The sequence below is a fragment of the Columba livia genome, chromosome 10 (genome assembly GCF_036013475.1).
Source record: "Columba livia isolate bColLiv1 breed racing homer chromosome 10, bColLiv1.pat.W.v2, whole genome shotgun sequence".
Classification (NCBI taxonomy): domain Eukaryota; kingdom Metazoa; phylum Chordata; class Aves; order Columbiformes; family Columbidae; genus Columba; species Columba livia.
In genome coordinates, this window is record NC_088611.1 from 9417002 (window position 1) to 9435496 (window position 18495).

The 18495-nt window shown below is 35.0% G+C and overlaps 1 protein-coding gene across 28 annotated transcripts in view; it reads right to left on the reverse strand.

The window, feature by feature from the left end:
• ERC2 (ELKS/RAB6-interacting/CAST family member 2) overlaps positions 1-18495 on the reverse strand; it is a 439127-nt gene that overhangs the window by 92016 nt on the left and 328616 nt on the right. For 5 of the 28 annotated variants that reach the window (XM_065074525.1, XM_065074524.1, XM_065074523.1 and 2 more), the window contains one exon: positions 16369-16434. The exons of the other annotated variants lie outside the window; for them this stretch is intronic. In XM_065074525.1, coding sequence (XP_064930597.1) covers positions 16408-16434 — 27 coding nt within the window. In that variant the 3' untranslated portion in view covers positions 16369-16407. The remainder of the gene's footprint in view (positions 1-16368; positions 16435-18495) is intronic. 28 annotated transcript variants of the gene reach the window in all.

Below are 18495 nucleotides of genomic sequence, written 5' to 3' on the forward strand. Positions count from 1 at the left end.
AAATAGCTGCTAATATATAAAATATCTAAAGATTTAAACAACAAACCACAAGGACCAACATACTGACCTTCGACAAACATAAAACAACTTTCACTGTACATTGACCTTACTTATACAGTTGTTTCTTTGCCTTGATAAATAAAATAGAATATTAAGCACAGTGCATACAGTATTTTTGTTAACACAAGAAATGCCCATGAAAAAATGTGTGTAAGGAATACCTCAGACCTGGATGTGCTCACTTTGCCAGTTCCTAACCACTTTGGTAAGTAAAGCTTCCTGCCAATATGAACAACTAGATCCTTTGGGAAGGAAAACTGGCATGCTCTACCTCATCACGCTGGCCCTCATACCACACAGCCAGTTAAAGAGACATCCACTAACACATATGCCAACACACTCGTGTTCTGCTAGAAAAGGAAAACAAACAGCAAACTGAGGCATTATTCCTGAGGATGTTCTTTACACCCCCTTCCTTCTTTCATGGACTCTTAGAAGATGCTACTGGTCAAGCTAGTCTCACAAAATCAGATGCACTATTTGACTATGCCTACAAAAAAGATATAAACCATATAGCTAAATATGCAAATTAAATGGGATGGGTAAATGCCAAATGGATTTACATTCATGTGGGCTCAGTTCAGGCATGAGTGATTGGAATGACTGGCTCTGAAAGGTTCCAGTCACTCTGTGTAAACAGGGATGAATAAAAAACTTTGGCACAACTACTCAATCCCCCACCCTGGCAGGAAAGTCAAGCCAATTGGCCAAAGGAATTTAGATTTAGACTTCCTTGAACATGTCAGGATGATAAAATAGTACATTAAACATTATCTACAAACAAAAAGTTATTTCACTTATTCTTTCCATTCCAAACTCTGTTATTTTTATGTTTCAATGCATGTCAAATTTTCAAGCATTTAGAAGGCAAAACAATTAGTAAGAACTCCTTAATCTAAACAGCACAATGTATTTACTTTTTCAAGCTTTTGCAATGTGCTTGCAAACACAAAAACAAACCAACAACATGTAGCAGATTGTTTTTAATAAGCAAATTGACCAGTTGACTGATTTCCAATGATGACACTGTAAGCACCTTGATGGTTTTTTTTTAGCTCAATGGACATACAATAATTTATTGAGTGCTAGATAACCTACTAGATTCCTACCTGGAAACCCAATAAACAGCACTGTCCTAACCACAAAACCAAAATAGCCAAGTTTATACTTTTAAGGCTTCTGCGCAACAGGCCTTCTTTTTACTAAGTGGCAAACCCTTGGGAAAACAGTACAGACCTGATATGGAATCTGGTAGGCCTGATTTCTGCCCCAGCATAAAGAAAGCTTAAATCTGGTGAATCAAACCCTCTTTTTTTTTAGCATTGGGAGTTCTTTGATGGTATCCTGGCATTTTGGTCATCTTCTTTACCATGATACATCCCTTATACCACAGTAATGCAAACTGTACAATTCTAAGAAAATCAGAATAAAAGGCAAATTTACTAGATTTCAAATGGCAAAAACACAGATATCAAAAGGCTATATTATTTCCTGGTACCTCAAAGCATGTGATTAATAGATCTGTTGGCAATGATGTTTTGTAAAACAGAATTATAATACATGTAAATGCACTGAGTCACAATAATTTAAGGAAATTAATGTTTTCAAAGCCGGGAGCAAAAATATGGGCACAAACTTTTGCTCACATGCTATTGCTTACAAATAAAAGCAAATAAAAGTATCTGAAAAAAATAATAGTATTTACCATATTATTGGTTTAATAGTGTTTTCTAGCTTTGTTCTTAAAATTTGACCTCTTCTTCAGCTATTGAGGATGTGAATTATGTCTCCCTTCATAGAACTAACCAGGCAGAGACATAAACCCATTGTAGAAGAAGAATTTAAAAGAAAGAAGGTTTTTAAAGACTACAGCTGTTGAACTAATCTTCTGCATATCCACGTCGTATCCCTGCATGCTACAAGTGGGATTTCTTTAATCTGTCCACTTGACATCTGCTATACCTACACCATTTTTTTTGTACTCTGACCTGTAGATGACTGAAGATAATTTAACTCACTGTGCCAATTACGACTGAAATAGGTTTAGTTATGCTTTGTTATAGTAACATAATTAATATACATTGTCTAACTCACTGGAAAGACCCCATCAGAAGATTCTCCTGTGGGCTGGACAGATGATGATAAACCAGCTGGTTTATTTTGCATTAAAGTCATCATCTAGAGGTACAGACAGTTTATATGTGTCAGTTATTACTCCTAGCAATGAACAAACCAATTGTATTCTATTCTGGAAGCTGAAAGCCAGTTTCCTAAAGGGGATTTCACATTAACAGCCTAAAGTAAACATCATCAAAACAAAAGCTGCTCTGGCACAACACAGACACAACAAAGGTAAAAGGAAAATCTAGTCTTCCTTTGTGTTCTAGACCTCACCTCTCTCCACTTTCCTGCTTTGAGGTTTCAACTGTGTGCTGCTCATTTTATGTGCCTGCAGAAGTAAACTACAGATCATGGTAGTTTGGCTATTTGGGGAATCTAAGTAAATTAACTAATAAATGATATTAGAAAAGTCAGATTATGATATAATGATAAAGATATTGGAGGGTTGCAATAGCCATAATTTTCATTTGGAGAAAATAAGTTGGATTGGGGTAGGATTGCAGGTTATGAACTATCAAAAAGACATACTACATACATTGTGTTTGCAGGTGAGATTATCCAAAGATTAATGTGCAGAGAAACAAGAAAAGGGAAACAAGAGAATTCTCAGTCCTTTGTACTTCTACCCGCATCCTAATTCTATCCTTAAAGCTAGCTCTTAGCATTCAAATTACCTACCACTTTCATCGGACATAACCCAAATGGCTTGTCATTCACTTTTTCACTCCGTCACTTCAGATGTTCAATCTTGCCAAAATAAACTACAACCCGTCCTGGTGCTAAAGCCAGTCAGGTTCTTCAGTGCCTTCCTACTTCCACCTGCCTGAAAACATTCACACTGGTCAGTCAGCAAGATTCTCTCTCCCTCAATTTCAGACAACAATCACAGCTTTGAAGAAATCCGTCTTTGTCAATCTGCAGTCTCAGAAAGCCAGTTTCCAACTTAATAGGTAATCTCTTCTTTCTCACTGACATCACCAACCCACAACTATCTTCCCTCTTCATCACTGGCAGGGGAAACGAAAAACCAGAAGCAAAAGACCACACATTATTTAGCCAATGTTACCTTTTGATCCAAGCACAACTGTATGCAGTTATATGATGAAGTTTCAGTTCCCTTATAAGAATAGCAAAACCAAAAACAAATTCTTATTCTACAAGGAAGAAAGAGTATTTCCTGCCACCTCATCACGCTCCATCTATCACTTGGAACAGCTGTATCTTGCTGTGATAATCTTGGTTCAAGGATCATTACCTTACACAAATTATAGTGCTGTTGCAGGCATTGAAACATTTAGTAGTTTGACAGAATTCACACAGTTCCTTAGGAATTTATTTACCAGTAAGTTTTAAAAGAAATAATATCATCTACTACAAGAATCTATATCTCATCGTGTTACTCATATGTTGGCCCACGTGATTAAACTAGCTATAAAAAAAAGGATGAAATGAAAAAATTTTTAAATATCATGTTGTAATATAAATTTGTACGCATCTCATATACAAAAGGACTGGTTGAAACAAGATAATTGGAAATGAAAACAGCCTTTTGCATGATGCCACTTCCTGCAAGTGGTTTAAAACTATTTTTTTTCCACTTTAATGCAGTATTCAAAGCAGCATCTGGGCAAAATATGTTTTTAATATAGCCCAGTGATTATTTATTGCTTGCAACAATATTCAGCAATAAAAATATGCATGAACAACTTCATGCAAAACTGTTGCACAGACATTCAGAGAAGCAAGTACATGTAAAAGGCAATTAGTTTGCTAAGAAAGAAGGCAGGCAGTAACATGCATTTTGAATGACATGTCTAAGTTTCAACAGCAGCTTCCAGGAAACATTTACATTTGAAAAATCCCTACTTTGACCTCTTTTTCCCCAGTTTGCTTGCTGGCAGATAGGAGTACATGACAAATGAACCTAATTTAAGTGGGCTGAATGCCAGATTGCCTGTTAAAAAAGAGCACCTGATTGTACATTAGGTGAGAGGTCAGTGACACTGAACACCAGCAGGTGTAATAACAACCGCAGGCTTTTTGTAAAGGAAATGCAAACAAGAATTCACCTCGAGGACATTCAGGATAGTGCCTATCTGCTTAGGTACCAAGTGATTGGCAGTCAGGATTGCACATCAGGATACTTGGTGATCCTTTGTTAAGCTATGTCATGACAGACCTTTGAGCAGTATGTCACGAAAGGTGGATTCTAGCTAAAATCATAAACCAACAGAAAATTAGTCACTGAGAAAGTGACTTTTCTACTATGAAAAAGACTCAAAATACACAGAACAAATTGTTCTGCATCTCAGCACCTGTTTTCTCCTTGCTACAAAACCTTTATTCATCTGTCATCATTTGAAAACACTGGTGTTAGAACTACCTATCATTAATCTTTGAAACATTTGCCAAGACAATATTAGATTCTTGCAAACTCTGCACACTCTACCCGCCTCTTGTGGGAAGAATTTAGAAAAAACAGTAAGTAAATAACATTTTAAAGCAGTGTTATTCCATCTTATTAAATTACATTAATTTGTCAAACACCTCTCCTGCAAGCTTGGAGATTTTATATTCCAACTACTGCTTTTTAAACTAAGGAAAAGTGACTGGTTGATAAGCAATATTCTTCTTAAACAGAAGCTTACTAAAAGTGCCTTATAATACCAATACCGAAGCCCACAATTTGTAGCAACCACAGTGCAGTCTTGTAACAAAGACAACGTCCAGTACAGCTCTTACAGATTGGGCAGGGGGGGGAGCTTTATTTTCTAGAATACCACATCCACACTTTACTTCTGGAATGTTCATTTGTTTAGTAATTTTTCCTGTACAGAATTTCATATTCTATGACAATTTAGTAGCAATCTAGGTGCATCAGATCACGTAACTTCACAAATCTCAATACACAAAGACAGCATTTGAAATATTTCCAACACCAGTATATTAAGTTTGCTTTGTGGGTGCTAAGCAAATAGTTAGTTTTGTCCAATCGGTCCATTTAGGGGAGAATGTACTTATGTCTTAATCACCTGCTGCGCCGTGGTGGGGAATCTGTCCTTTGATCAAAGTGAGATATGCTGGTTTTACTTTACATTCTGTCTCTCTAGCTCTCAACCGGCCCATAGCTGGAGGGATTCATTTCAGGATTTTTCTTTATTCCCGGTATTCTGTTACTTGCTGCATACCACCACCCAAGACAGCAGGGCTAAAACCAAACACTCTTTGTGGTACACCCATGTAACAGATTTCAAAATGGAAACAATATTTAAGTTAAACCTTAAGATCAAGTTTGCTGAAATCCTGCAACACATGCAGCTTTTGAACACTTTAACATTAGATCAAAGTTTGACAAACAGAGTCAAGGAGAGATCAGTACTTTAAACCTATCAATCCTCAAGGAAAAACAGAGTACAGTGGTAAAAGTACAGTTGACAGTATTCATTTTGTCTTGGTGTTAACAGCAGTTAAACATAGCTAGAGAACTCATTGTTTTTTTTCTCTGTAGAGTATCTTTCATGTAACTAAGGTAGGGTTCTCACTCAGCTTGTCTTAAAATACATTCTTAGAAGCTGCACTGCTTTCAAGAGGGAAGAAAGGGCTTTTTTCTTCTGGCTCTTTTATTGAAGGACCATTTCCACATAAAACTTTCTTCAAACAATAAGACTGTATCTGTGGAAGATCCACATTCAACTTCACTAGTTTTCATAGTAGGATCCCTCTTTCCTACAAAATGAAAAGACAAGGTGCTCTAAGACACTGCAATATTTAAACAAGTAGCCTTCACTTCTAATTAAAAGTTACAGAATTTATTAAAGGAGTAACAGAGATGTAACTGCAAAAAAAATAATCAGGCCTCTGAGAATGAGCTCTTCTTTTCTCTTACAATCAGTTGCAATCTTCTTCTGGTTTACAGGTTCAATTTTAAAACTATTCCTACTAGCAGATATTTTTTTAGCATTTATAGTTTTTCTTAAAATGAATGTCAATTCAATTTATAAATATTTATCCATCTATTAATTACACACTGAAACTATATTTCAAGTCTCAAGGTAAATTGATTTCCAACCCTGCCATTGTAAAATAGTTAATTTAAGCTATGAAATTGTTAATAATAAGACAGTTTCTTATTAAAGTTTCTGCCACTGACTTTAGAAGCTAAGGAAATTTCCAAATGAAGACAAAAGTCTCTTAGAAGATATATGAGCACAATTGTGTAAAAGATGGAAAATAAACTGAATCTGGTTTGATAAAGAAAACAGCAAGCAAATTACAAGCAGTTTTATATTTTTTTTAAAAGGATGATCCACCGTTTGTAAATAGTTTACAAATGAATGCTGCAAGACCTACGTACATTTCTCAACAACTTTATCAGCTTCAGATGGAGTATGAGTGAGTATAAGTTAAACAGGGTGGATAAGAACTTTTAATTAAATCTAAGCACAGATTTAAATCATAACTAGAGCACAGAGTTAGGCAGAGAAAACAATTTAGAGAGTTGGTAAAAAGTTCTTTTAGTAGCATGACACAGAAAGCAAGTGCAACATTGAATCATGAACTATTGCAATTTGCAAAAGGAGTAAAGCTTTTCACCTTCATCCTCCTCCACTAATTAATGCAGTAGGATATAATAGTCAATTGCATTAAAAAAAAGTAAGGGAAATCCCAGAGTGTTTATCACCCATAAGGCTTGAATATTCAATCAAGATGTTAGGATTTGTTATTACTTACGTGGGTATAAATTCCTACAGCAGTACAGAACCAAGGCAAGTCAGACTCAAAGCCTCCAACTGCCATAATCAAAATCATCCTAGCCAACAGAATTTCTAGATCATTAAAAACTTGCCTCATTGTTTACATTTGACCATACCCACATTCTTAGAACTAAAATGAATCCTCATGAAAAGCTCACATACAGGAGCCAGGTCAACAGATGTAAAACACTACACAAAGAATGTGACTACACTGTCCTTCTTTGATGGCTGCAACAAATAAAGATTTAGGCCTCACCCACATTAGGCAACAGTAGTAATTTATAAACACTTAGAGATAGATGTTAAGATCTGCTATAAAGAGCAAAGCTTTCAGCTTTGAGCTTTATCATCTAATGCATTTCAAGGTCCTAGAACTATGTGTGACAAAATTAATAATATTATTAATATAATTGGCACAGCAAAGACTTATTGCATGATCTATCCAAGCTGATTTTGGTTGTCTCTTTTTTTAAGAACCAGTTTTCCTAGAATTTAACACACATTTAGTATCCAAAATTATTGCTCTTATATAGAATGGAAAATACCATTTACTACTGATCTCAATGCTTGCATCTGGTAAAAATATGTCTATCTGTAAAACGAACAAAAAGGTTCTGATTCTGATTAGTTAAACAAGAAAAGTGCACTGGTTTAATTTAAATTATTTTAATAACCTGATTACCTAAATTGGTGCAAGAGCCTTTGAAGATAAAGTGATTTCATTAAGGGTTTTTTTGGTTTTAACTTATGGACTTCCAGGCTGAGCTTTTCAACTTGAGTATGTTACCGTCACTATCTGCTCTTCACCAACATCAGCTGGATGTTACCACATAGTTTCCAACAGAAAGTCAGAAATGCCAGAGCGCTCTCTAATCTACACCAGGCAATGATAAACAGGCCTGCCTGATGAATGGGTATTCATCACTATTTAAGCTAACCTGGCTCGGTTTCCTTGAAGTTGATGTGGGATTGATGGGTGTGATTTCTTCTGTTGAGAGATCTGGGAGGGTAACAATCTCTAGCAGAAAAATAGTAATAAGCACATAAGGGTGGGTGGTAATAACATCACCAACCAGTACAGCTGCCCATGGCCTAAGGCTGAGGACAGATATCCTCATCTTCATTCAGATATGCTGTTGAAAGAGATTCCAGCTGCTTGTCCCTCTTCCTTTTAAGACTATTACTTCTTCAAATCCTCTAGTAATGCTGTTCAAGTCAGTAGCTTGCTTATTTTAGTCAAAAAGGTCTGGTTCAAAATAAAACTAGTATATGAATCGTTCAGCTAGTTTGGTAGAACTCAGAGAGCCAGGCTGAAGAAGAGCCGATCATCTGGCCAACCAGATGATCTGAAAGCCTCTGGTAGGGAACCAGTGAAATCATGACTGCTATTCTGGAAAACAGACCTGTAAACATTTTCAGTGCTGAAGTGTTTATAAAGTAAAGATCAAAACTAAAGCAAAATGAAGCAGCGAGGCTCTGCCATTTGTGATATGCAGGGATATTCCATCATAACAACTGAACTTGCTCTTTGCCTAGTACTCGGTTGAAATGGGCAATTAGCACAACAGATTTTTCAACAAATTAGAATACTGATGCCAAAATGAATGCCTAATTAGAGTGGGACAGTATAGCAAAATGAGGAATATTTACAGGCATTCCTTAAGATTTCCAATCCATTACATTTGTATTTGCTACTGAGCAAAAGTATATAAATAGCTTAATGTTGTCAAAGTAACATTCCCAAGATGCTTAATACTGAATTTAATTAAATCACATGAATAATTATCTTTCCTGGATTTCTGTATTGTACTCTCTGCTATAGAATTATTTATAAATTTTCATCCTGCCCAAAGCCTTTTCTTTGGCAGAAAAAGCAAACAGCTATGCAAGCAGTATACACCTGCTGAACCAGCCAAATACCTTTTTTTGTCTGTTTCTTTGCATCTACAATTCTCTCAGCTCAGTCTGAACTCTAGACACCACACCCCAATGAAGTGCTTCAATTACTGCATGTGTGTGATCTGAAAATCTGCATTAGAAACCACTGCCAGAATAACATGAACCATAAGAGACAGGGATGTTTCTCAAAACTGGCTCCAGGCTTTGTGGCTGGTAGGACTGGATATCTGCGATAGCAGTCATCATCTATCAAAGTTTTTCCTTGAGGAAATCAAGAGACATATACAATGACAATGGTATTTCATTAATGTTAAGTAGGTCAGCACAGGGAGGTGCTATTTTCTACACTCTGCTGAACATTTTCTCTTTCATTTTTCATAGATTTCCCACTGCAAACTGCCAGTTATATAAACCTCATGTTTCTTCAAAATTGACTGGGCTTTTTGTATGTTAGTATTTAATTGTAAAATCTTACATTCAAAAGTTTAGGTCCTATGACTTTTGATTAGGTCTTTAAGTGAGGTGGTACTTTTGTTTGCAAACAAACCAAGGCCTTCCAAGAGGAATGCCAGTCCCATATTCACATAATGTAAGATTAACAAAAAACTGCTTGAAACTGTTTTCAAGATAAATAATAGGAATTTAACATGCTCAAACGAATATTTATAGAAGTGTAATCCAACAAAACACAAATCACCATTGAATTCATCTCTTCAAAGCAGATTTTTGCTACTTCTTCCAAGATGTCAACTTAGCTTCAGATATTAAACTATACCTAGATTATTTGATTACTTCTTTTGGTGTCAAGTCAGTGATTATCTACTCCTGTTTAGAGCAACTATAAGATTTCAAAACAAAGTTTAGCTGTGAAAAAACAAACTGCCTTTTCTCACTTTCTACAGCATTAACATTGTCTATTAAGTTACATATTTTTACCCTGGAAGATTATGAAAGAGCAGGACTGATGATTGTAGGCCCTGTGATTGTTGTCTTTCGGTTGACTACATCAAAAGCTTTGAAGTTCAGTTCATCAGCTATATTTTTTAGGTTGTTTGCACACCTATTGCACCTGCAGTGAAGAAGCTGAGGCCAAAGTTCAGGCAGAATGGTCTGACTCACATTGTTAAAATACAAGCGACGGACAAAAAACTATTGAATTTATATAATAAAGTTCTACAGCTAGACATGAGGGTGATTTGCTGTCTCATAAATACCAAGGATAAGATAAGATAAATGCCTGTCAGAGTAAAGTAAAAGATACCTAGTTTGTACAAATCTCTTTGAGAATACATCTATGCACAGATGTTTTTCTACTAACACTAGGAGCAAATCAAAAGACAGAAACTGCTCTGACTGAAAAATTAACAGTAATGAAATAAATAACAAGAAACTCATTTACTTCAATGGGCCCATGGTTTCAACTTCTAGCCTTAACTCTACTGTATTTGGCCGTAGGAGTGTTGTAACAGAAAATGAAGAATTATTTTTCAAAATAACAATGCTGAATTTCTCTACTGATCTTCTGTTCCATAGGAAACACAGAAGTCTCAGGTTTGTCCAGTGATTCACATATTTCTAGTGTATAATGAATAAAAAAACAACCAAATCCATAGAGCTAAATAAATTCCTATGTACTTTTAATGAAAACCCTCTGTCTTTGACAGTGGGCAAATAATTCCTGAAAATACTAGCAGTAGTAAAGACATCTTCAAGAAAAAAAGAAAGGTAACTTTTTAACTAGCATAAAATTTCCCAATTAAAATAAAAACTATAAATGTCTTCCATTATGAATACAAGTACTTTAACAGGAATGAAGACTAGTCACAAATCTGTCTATAGTTTGCCAAACAAACATTCCTAGGGAGGTTCCTCCTTTTGTTTAGTAAAAAACAAGTTGCAGTAAGACAACAAGCATGTCTAAAAATTCACAAATCCAAAATGCCCTTGGGCTCCAGTCAGTGTAGCAACACCCATTTAGATAATTATGCAGAGAGCTAGTATTCATACACGCTATGAGAAAATGAAAATGAACACTGCAAACAGTCATGCTTGTTATTTTTCCATTGCTTTGCATGCTACTGAGACTCGTTTCACAATTAGCGTGTTTTTTCCAAAACAGGCTAAACAGAATATCCAAACACATAAAGAAAAAGAAATTATTTACAAAAAACTCAACTTGAAATAATGAAAACAAAAAGCAGAACAATAGCTAATATTTCATGTCTTTAAACATGTCCTTATATAGTAACATGACCAGATGTTGTTATGCTTTATACTGCGTTAGTAAGGACATCTTGAAAGAGAACTGCTCAACACATCTCCACAAAGGAAAAGCCAGGCACCACATTTGTTTTAAAGCCGCCTTTTCCTCCTCCTCCCTGAAAACATACAAAACACATGCAATAGTTAGAAGTGAACAGTGAATATTTGCCTAAGCAATAATTAAGATGCTTTACTCTCATTCATTCTGCAGACAACTTCTGCTTTGAAGGGTTTTTTACTGAAGGACACTGGTGACTCCTGAAGAATGCTTCCACAGTGTCTTCCGAGGCAAAATTTTAAAATTGCAGACTCTATGTTCTGCTCCTAAATTCAAATTTATCAAACTAGCTTTATGATTCTAGTTTCAAAACATTAGACATCATTTGCTGCCAGGCACACACTTCAGTCCCTCATTGTTTCAGGTGTGAAGGTAGTCCTGTGCTAAGGAAATAACAGACAATAAACTTGTCCAAATGCTCTTAAACATCTTTTAAAACATCTGATTTACTTCACATGTGACAAAGAATAAAGTCTACAGTACTGTACAAACAAAATACTGTATAAACAGGTTTTGTGTTGATTTCTATTACAGACACACATTGACAATTGTGGCAAAGTCCTAAATGTTTTTCCAGTATCTGCTACACTTCATTGGTAAGAACTGGAAAGAGAAAAAAAAAGCACTTTTGTTCTACCTGCACACCTCAGTTTTGCCACAAATCATATTTTCTGAGAGTCACACAGCTTCAGTTACTCATGATAGACTGCTATGTAGGCTTAATTCTTAAAATTTATCATCACCTCCTGATTTTTTTAAATTTTTTTTTCCCTCATAAGGATGGGGAGAGAGGAAGAGATCCTGTTTCTAACAAGCCCCACCCAGTGCAGCTGCACGTGCCACCAGATTTGCTGGCCAGTGAGCTTTCCCTGAACACCTCATCTGCTCCTTAATGAGCAACCGTCTCTCTATAACCTTACAACATGTTCTTATCCTGGCACTTTACATTTCCACCATCATTTCATGTCAGTCATCTAGTATTTGAGCAGTGAAGTGGTAAAGTTTAAAAGGACTTAATTGATCTTTAATTTATTACTTTTAAAACATAATTGTGGACTCGGCAGTGCGAGGTTAACAGTTGGACTAGATGATCATAGAGGTCTTTTCCAACCAAAATGACTCTATGATTCTATGAATTAGAGGACCAGCCTGCACTATCCTTACTTAGGTAGAGTTCTACCTCCTGGCCTCAGCAAAACTGTTGATTGCATGAGACTATCTACATGGTAACTAAAACAATGTTAGTAAGACTACATAGTCAGAAGAAAATTAGACTTGAAACAAAATAAGTTCAGAAGCTAAAAATTTTATAAAGTATCTCAGGGGATTTTCGTTTTGTAGAAAAAAAAATCCTCTTAAAGACAAATCAACTCCAATTCAAAAGCATATTGTTTAATTTACACTACTGTAACAAAAATTAAGATTCCCTTAGTGTCTTGATAGCCAGTTTTCAAAATCATTGTACACTTTGTGAACAAGATTTTAAATCAAAACAAATGTGTCTTTGAGACTCTAAAAGGACATTAACACATTTTGGTTCATAAACATAATGTGTTTTGCGAACCGCTGCATCCATAGTTTATATAATTTGAACTCTACAACTACAAATTATGGCAAGCTTACACACTATAAAAAAAGTAAGGCAAAATACATTTTTCTAGAAATCCACATTCTTGCAGATCAAATACTTTTAAAGTAGTTGCTACAATTGAATTTTCCTTGCCAACATGTCTCTTGGTTTTCTCGTGTTCACAATTGGCTTTTGATAGAAGTCTGCAGTAATAATAAAAAAAAAATAATAAAAAAAGCAAAGCTTTCCTAAAGAAGATATACATCCAACTTAATTGTATTATGTCTGTGTTTTAATATACACTCAGCTGACTAAGAGATTTGATGTCCCTCAGCCATATTACTTGTTATGAAAATCAAGAGAAAGCAAGAGAGGAAGAATGGTTAAAACATGTCTCATCCCATTAATTAAGGGCTGTTTCAAGAGTCCTTACATTAAGAAGAATGAAATCAGCATCTTCCTACATGTAGATGAAATCTCCATCTCGTTCCCATTCCATTTGTCTAGTCTCCAGTTCTACTTCAACAGGCTGCTGAAAGTTCATCAGTTTGACCACTCATTCACTCTACTACTATCATGCAAAAAGAGTCAACCCATCCTGCCTAATTCTGCAGCCATGGTGTGATGAAGATAACCAGAGTGTGCACCTGTCACTCCTGGTGGTGCGCAATTGTTCAGGGAGTTTTATCACCTTGCCTTGATGAGAAGAGCATCCAGACTCTCAAGTGCACTGTCAAAAACACATGACAGAATGCTCTGTTGTGAAGAGTTTATGCCTAGAGCTTCAAAATTTTGCACAGAAATGGATTTATTGTAATCACTTGGATATTCTACGCATGTTAACAATACCACTTTTAAACAGTAATTAAATATTCAAGACAATTTATTTCACCCTGATTACTAACAATTTGAGCTATTAAATTCACCTAGCCTTGAAACATATGCATCCAAGACAAATTGTGTGTCTTATTTAAATAGCAATAGAAATTATTAAAATGTTCCAAAACTACACGGCAGACACGATTCCTTACAATCCATAGCTATAGCATCATAAAGTGGATTCTAAAAGGAATATCACACAGTAAGTTATAATAACAGAAGTAATTATGATGCCCAGACTTTTTGCAAAGCAAACAAATGTAAAAATGATTATTTTACAAAGACCGTATCTGCAAGATTCAGTGGTATCGGTCTTTTGACTGTTAGCATTGATCATAATTAGAAATAGGAAATAATCCAGTTACCCAAAATTTTCATTTCCTTAACAGATGCAGGGCTTTAGTCTATGTGGCAGAAAGTACCACAGAGTTATCTGACAATCAGGTCATTTTTAGCTGCTGCTCTGCTCAAATGTAGGGAAGTAGAAATAAAGACCTGGAAAGTAGTTATGTTAGAACTTTTACTCCTAAAGAACACGTCTGAGAACCAAATCTGGTTTTCCTCCAGTTTAACACAACAGCTAAGTAGCTCAGTTCTTCCTGAGCAAGCACTGCTGCTGAGCTAGATGAGTGGAGACTGCAAACTCCTGTGCTCACACCGCCACATCAAGCCATCACCTCTCAAGTCTGTCCAAAACGAAAAGGACTATCCTTAATTTTTTCAAAGTATATCTTTTGTAAGATATACTCACAGCTCTTAAGAGTGAATATCAGGAAATCTAGTATTACCACATGTATTTTCAGAAAGATTGATAGGTCTGAGACTTAAATTCTTTTCTCCCCTAGGGAAGGAGGTCTAGGACATGAAATTTTCACCTTATAAGAGCCATTCCACTAGACTCACGGCTATTCCACCTAAAAGGACAGGTCTACTCACAAGTTCAGTCTGGAGGACAGGCTGTTCATGCTACCAGCTATTTGTTACGCTTCCTTTTCAGTGTTCCCCCCACTTGAAAAGAAACAGCAAACTAGTTATTTGTCAAGGATCTGGTATATAATGATACCAGATAAATTACGTTGGCATTTGAACAAAAGAGTCGGAGAGGAGTGTCTGTTTTTAAATTGGAAATATATATGGGCCTGGAAAATATACAAAGATCTGCTCTCCACACCCAAAACAGAAGAATGATGCTGACAAGCAGCTGAAAATTACATTACTTTTAAATAACATCATAAACTGCTATTAAAATATCATGCAGCTGCAGTTAATAGAACTTGCTAATTACTTAAAACACAAGACTAAGAAATCCATAAACCTTTTTTTTACATTTTTATGTAAAAAAGAAAAACTCTAGACTCTTTTGAGGCTGCTTATTTTCAGGAAAGAAGAAAGTGTAACTAAAAAAATTTGAGAATATGAATCATATCCATTCCCACTGTTACCACACACAACATGTGTGTCCATAAACACAGAGATTACCTATAGATACAGCCTGTGCAATCATGACATTTAAAATTGAATCAGAAAGAATAAAACCAAAAAAGAATTATAACTATGCTCTGATAAATCAAGGTAGCTTCCTTTTCAGTGTTAATGGTATCACAGTGTCCATTGTTGAATCCTAAAACTCTCTGTGATAGAAAGCTTCAGGAGTTTAATTTATTTTTTTAACAAAATACAAATTTTTCACTATTTTTGCATCTTACAACTGTTCTGAGAAGCAAGTATATAACAAAAATTACTTTAGAAATTTTATTCCTGTTAAATAGAATGACTGACTTGTAACATGGCTTATAACACTACTGGAAACAAAACAAATCACAGAGTCTTCAACTTGGGCTGACAGGGGCCAAAGCAATATAGATTAAAGTTTAGCAGCTTTAATAATACATTAATCTTTACTTATGTGAGTAGATTTTGCTCCTCTGAACAGTCCCACTGTAGCAGATAGAATTGTTCCAGTAAGAAGTAGCAACATGAGTCACATTTTCTGCAAGTGAACCACCAGGCCTGATGGTCTCAGCAATGTTGAGACCACAGTGATCATGAGTTACAAATTACCGCAGTTTCACAGAACAGTACAAAAAAAGTGGATACGCCTTGGTCAATAACACACAGTGACAATATAGTCTTTACTCATAATCGAAAGAAATTTACACAAAATGAACTGCACTTTTTACTCTTAAATATCATAACTAAATTATTGTATGGATGTTAGTCCATCAGGTTATTTCAGGCAAAGAGCATTTATTGCATAGACAAACTGTACTTTCCTTATTAAGCACCTGCTGCTTATTTTAAAATTTCACTAAAACATTTTAGCTTGATAGGTAGTCTCATTTTTTCCCAGTGTATTATAAATTCTATTCCAGTAAAATTGTATGCTTAATCTCAGGCAAACTTTGTTGAGTTTCAAACTTTCCTACTCATTATGCAAAGATATTTCAGTTTTCTTACAGGGATTTCTGAGATGATAAAGCAGATTAACACTAATTTAAATAAATTATTCTCTACTGAAAACAGGAAATTGTTTAGACAGATACAGATACAAATACACTCTTTTTAAAGTTTTGTACCTACCTACACCTTTAGACACAGTAGGCAACGAGAAACATTAAACCATTAGACATAGTTCATGGCCCATGAGAAAATATATTTTACAGGGTTCACAAACACACTGGTAAAGAAACACACAGCTCCATGCAGTTTAAAATACAACAATAACAGACTGCAACTTGAAAGACATAGAAAAGAGAGTTTCTCACCCCTCAAAACAAAACTGGAACTTTGGTTTATAGGAACGGCTATGCCCATATACCCTCCTCGTCATCCTGTGTGCCAGACATTAGGAGATGCACAGAGAAGATGTTAGCATTGGAGTGAAAGAAGAAAAGGTTAGTTACTTTCATGCATATAAAATATGAGTTTCTTGGCTGTTAAAAACTTTTTTTTTCTTTTTAAATGTAAGCCAGTGAAAACGACTGAACAAGTTTGTGTTACTTATACAAGAATCTGCATCTATAGCAACCAAAAAACAAGAACAGTGACGTAAACATTCTCCCACCCAGTTAAAAGAGTGTGTAGGAAGTAGATTATAAGATTAAATATTAAAAGATTATCTATTTTTTAATTGCACGCAATTCAAACCAACATTGACAGCAGAAATAGATCAAAATTTAGAAGTAAGCAAAGTAATGATTATAACCAAATTGTGTTACATTTTGTTAGGTTAAAAGTCACAAAACTGCTGAAGAATCAAAAGATCTATCATTAGCAAAGTATATTTTTCTAATATGCTATCAATTAAATCTATCTTTTGAGCAAACACTAACCACTGCACATTGTTGAATACTCTTAGACTGTTTCTCTCCTTTTTTCCATTTTTCAACCATTAGGATTTCTTGTTTATTTAGAGTTTTAATGACAGATAACATTAATGGCAAATACAAAAAATCATAACAATTTCATGAATTTATTTTTAAAAGGGATTATTTTACTGTAGATATGCTGAAAGCAGGAGGTCTTTCTTTACATTTATTATAAACTTGCACTTAAAAGAACAAAATAAAAAACATGAACTAAACCATGTGACTGAAATGTCCTTCCATAGATATGTTTACTGATGATTACATTTTTAATAATGATTCTTAACCTCTGCACACATACGTGTGTATGTGCATACCTATATCTATATATGGTCCTCCGGTGACGAATTCTGATACGCTACTCAGCTTCTAGAACATAGAGGCACACAATACAATACCTTTCATTTAACTCAGTGTTTCTAAATCAAACTAATTCTTATCATTTTAAATTAACCCATTAATATTGCAGAAACATAAAAAAATATACATTGTATAGTTTCAAAACTTCAACAGTTAGATGGTGTAACATATTGCTGGAATGTAATTAAATCTAAAAACTAAATAAAATTAATGGTAATTAATTATTATTGAAATGGACAGGAATTTTAGCCTGAAAATATACACTGCCAGTATCACTACTGTTCGTGGTCCACTCTTGGAATAAAAAAGAGCTCCCAGATGTCAACTGTTATTAAAACCCAGATGTTAAGATAGATGTCTTGCATGCAGCTGAAGTAAGTAAAGAACTCTGACAATCCACTATAAACTTAGCTATCATTTAACACAGAAGAAATGCGGGTAAATTTTTTACAGTTAACTTGGAACACATATTAGTTAGAAGGTCTGCACAACTACACCACAAAGCAAAGACACAGTAAGGCCCGAATATTCTTATTTATTTTTGAAGTAAAGACACAGACTCTGTAAAGCTTGCAATGAACTTGGTTCGCCTCACTGCAAACATTAGTCCTTCCCCTTGAATTCTACAGGAGCTACTTTTATTCAGGTCCACTAACACTAATTGAATTGACTTGAAAGTTGACAAGAGTTTTGTCAGAGTAAAGGTTGAAGAAAGACTGAAGGATTGCTTTTCAACTTAGTAGTTTGATCCTGTTTCACTAACAGAACACATTAGGTTAATCTTTGGTGATACCTTTAAAAACAGCAAAAAGACAACAAAATGAGCAACTCGGTACATTTCCAAATGACTCCTCCTAACTACATACAGCTGTTTTGCTGTTTAGTGTATTGTAATTCTTCAAACAGGCAGACATTCATTTTTACTTCAATTATTTGTGTGATCTCTTTTTCGCAGAATTCTAGAAGAGCTGAAAAATAATATTTTTAAAGAGTATTATGGGAAATTACAGACTATATAGTTTGACACTGATCCTGATACGCAATAAGCAATAAATTAAAAACTGGAGGTCAGTTAATGTCAATCAACATTGCTTTATTGAGTGCTGGTCCTGTCAAAATAACTTTCTATCTTTTTCAATTACACAGAGACTCTTTTTGATAAGGCAA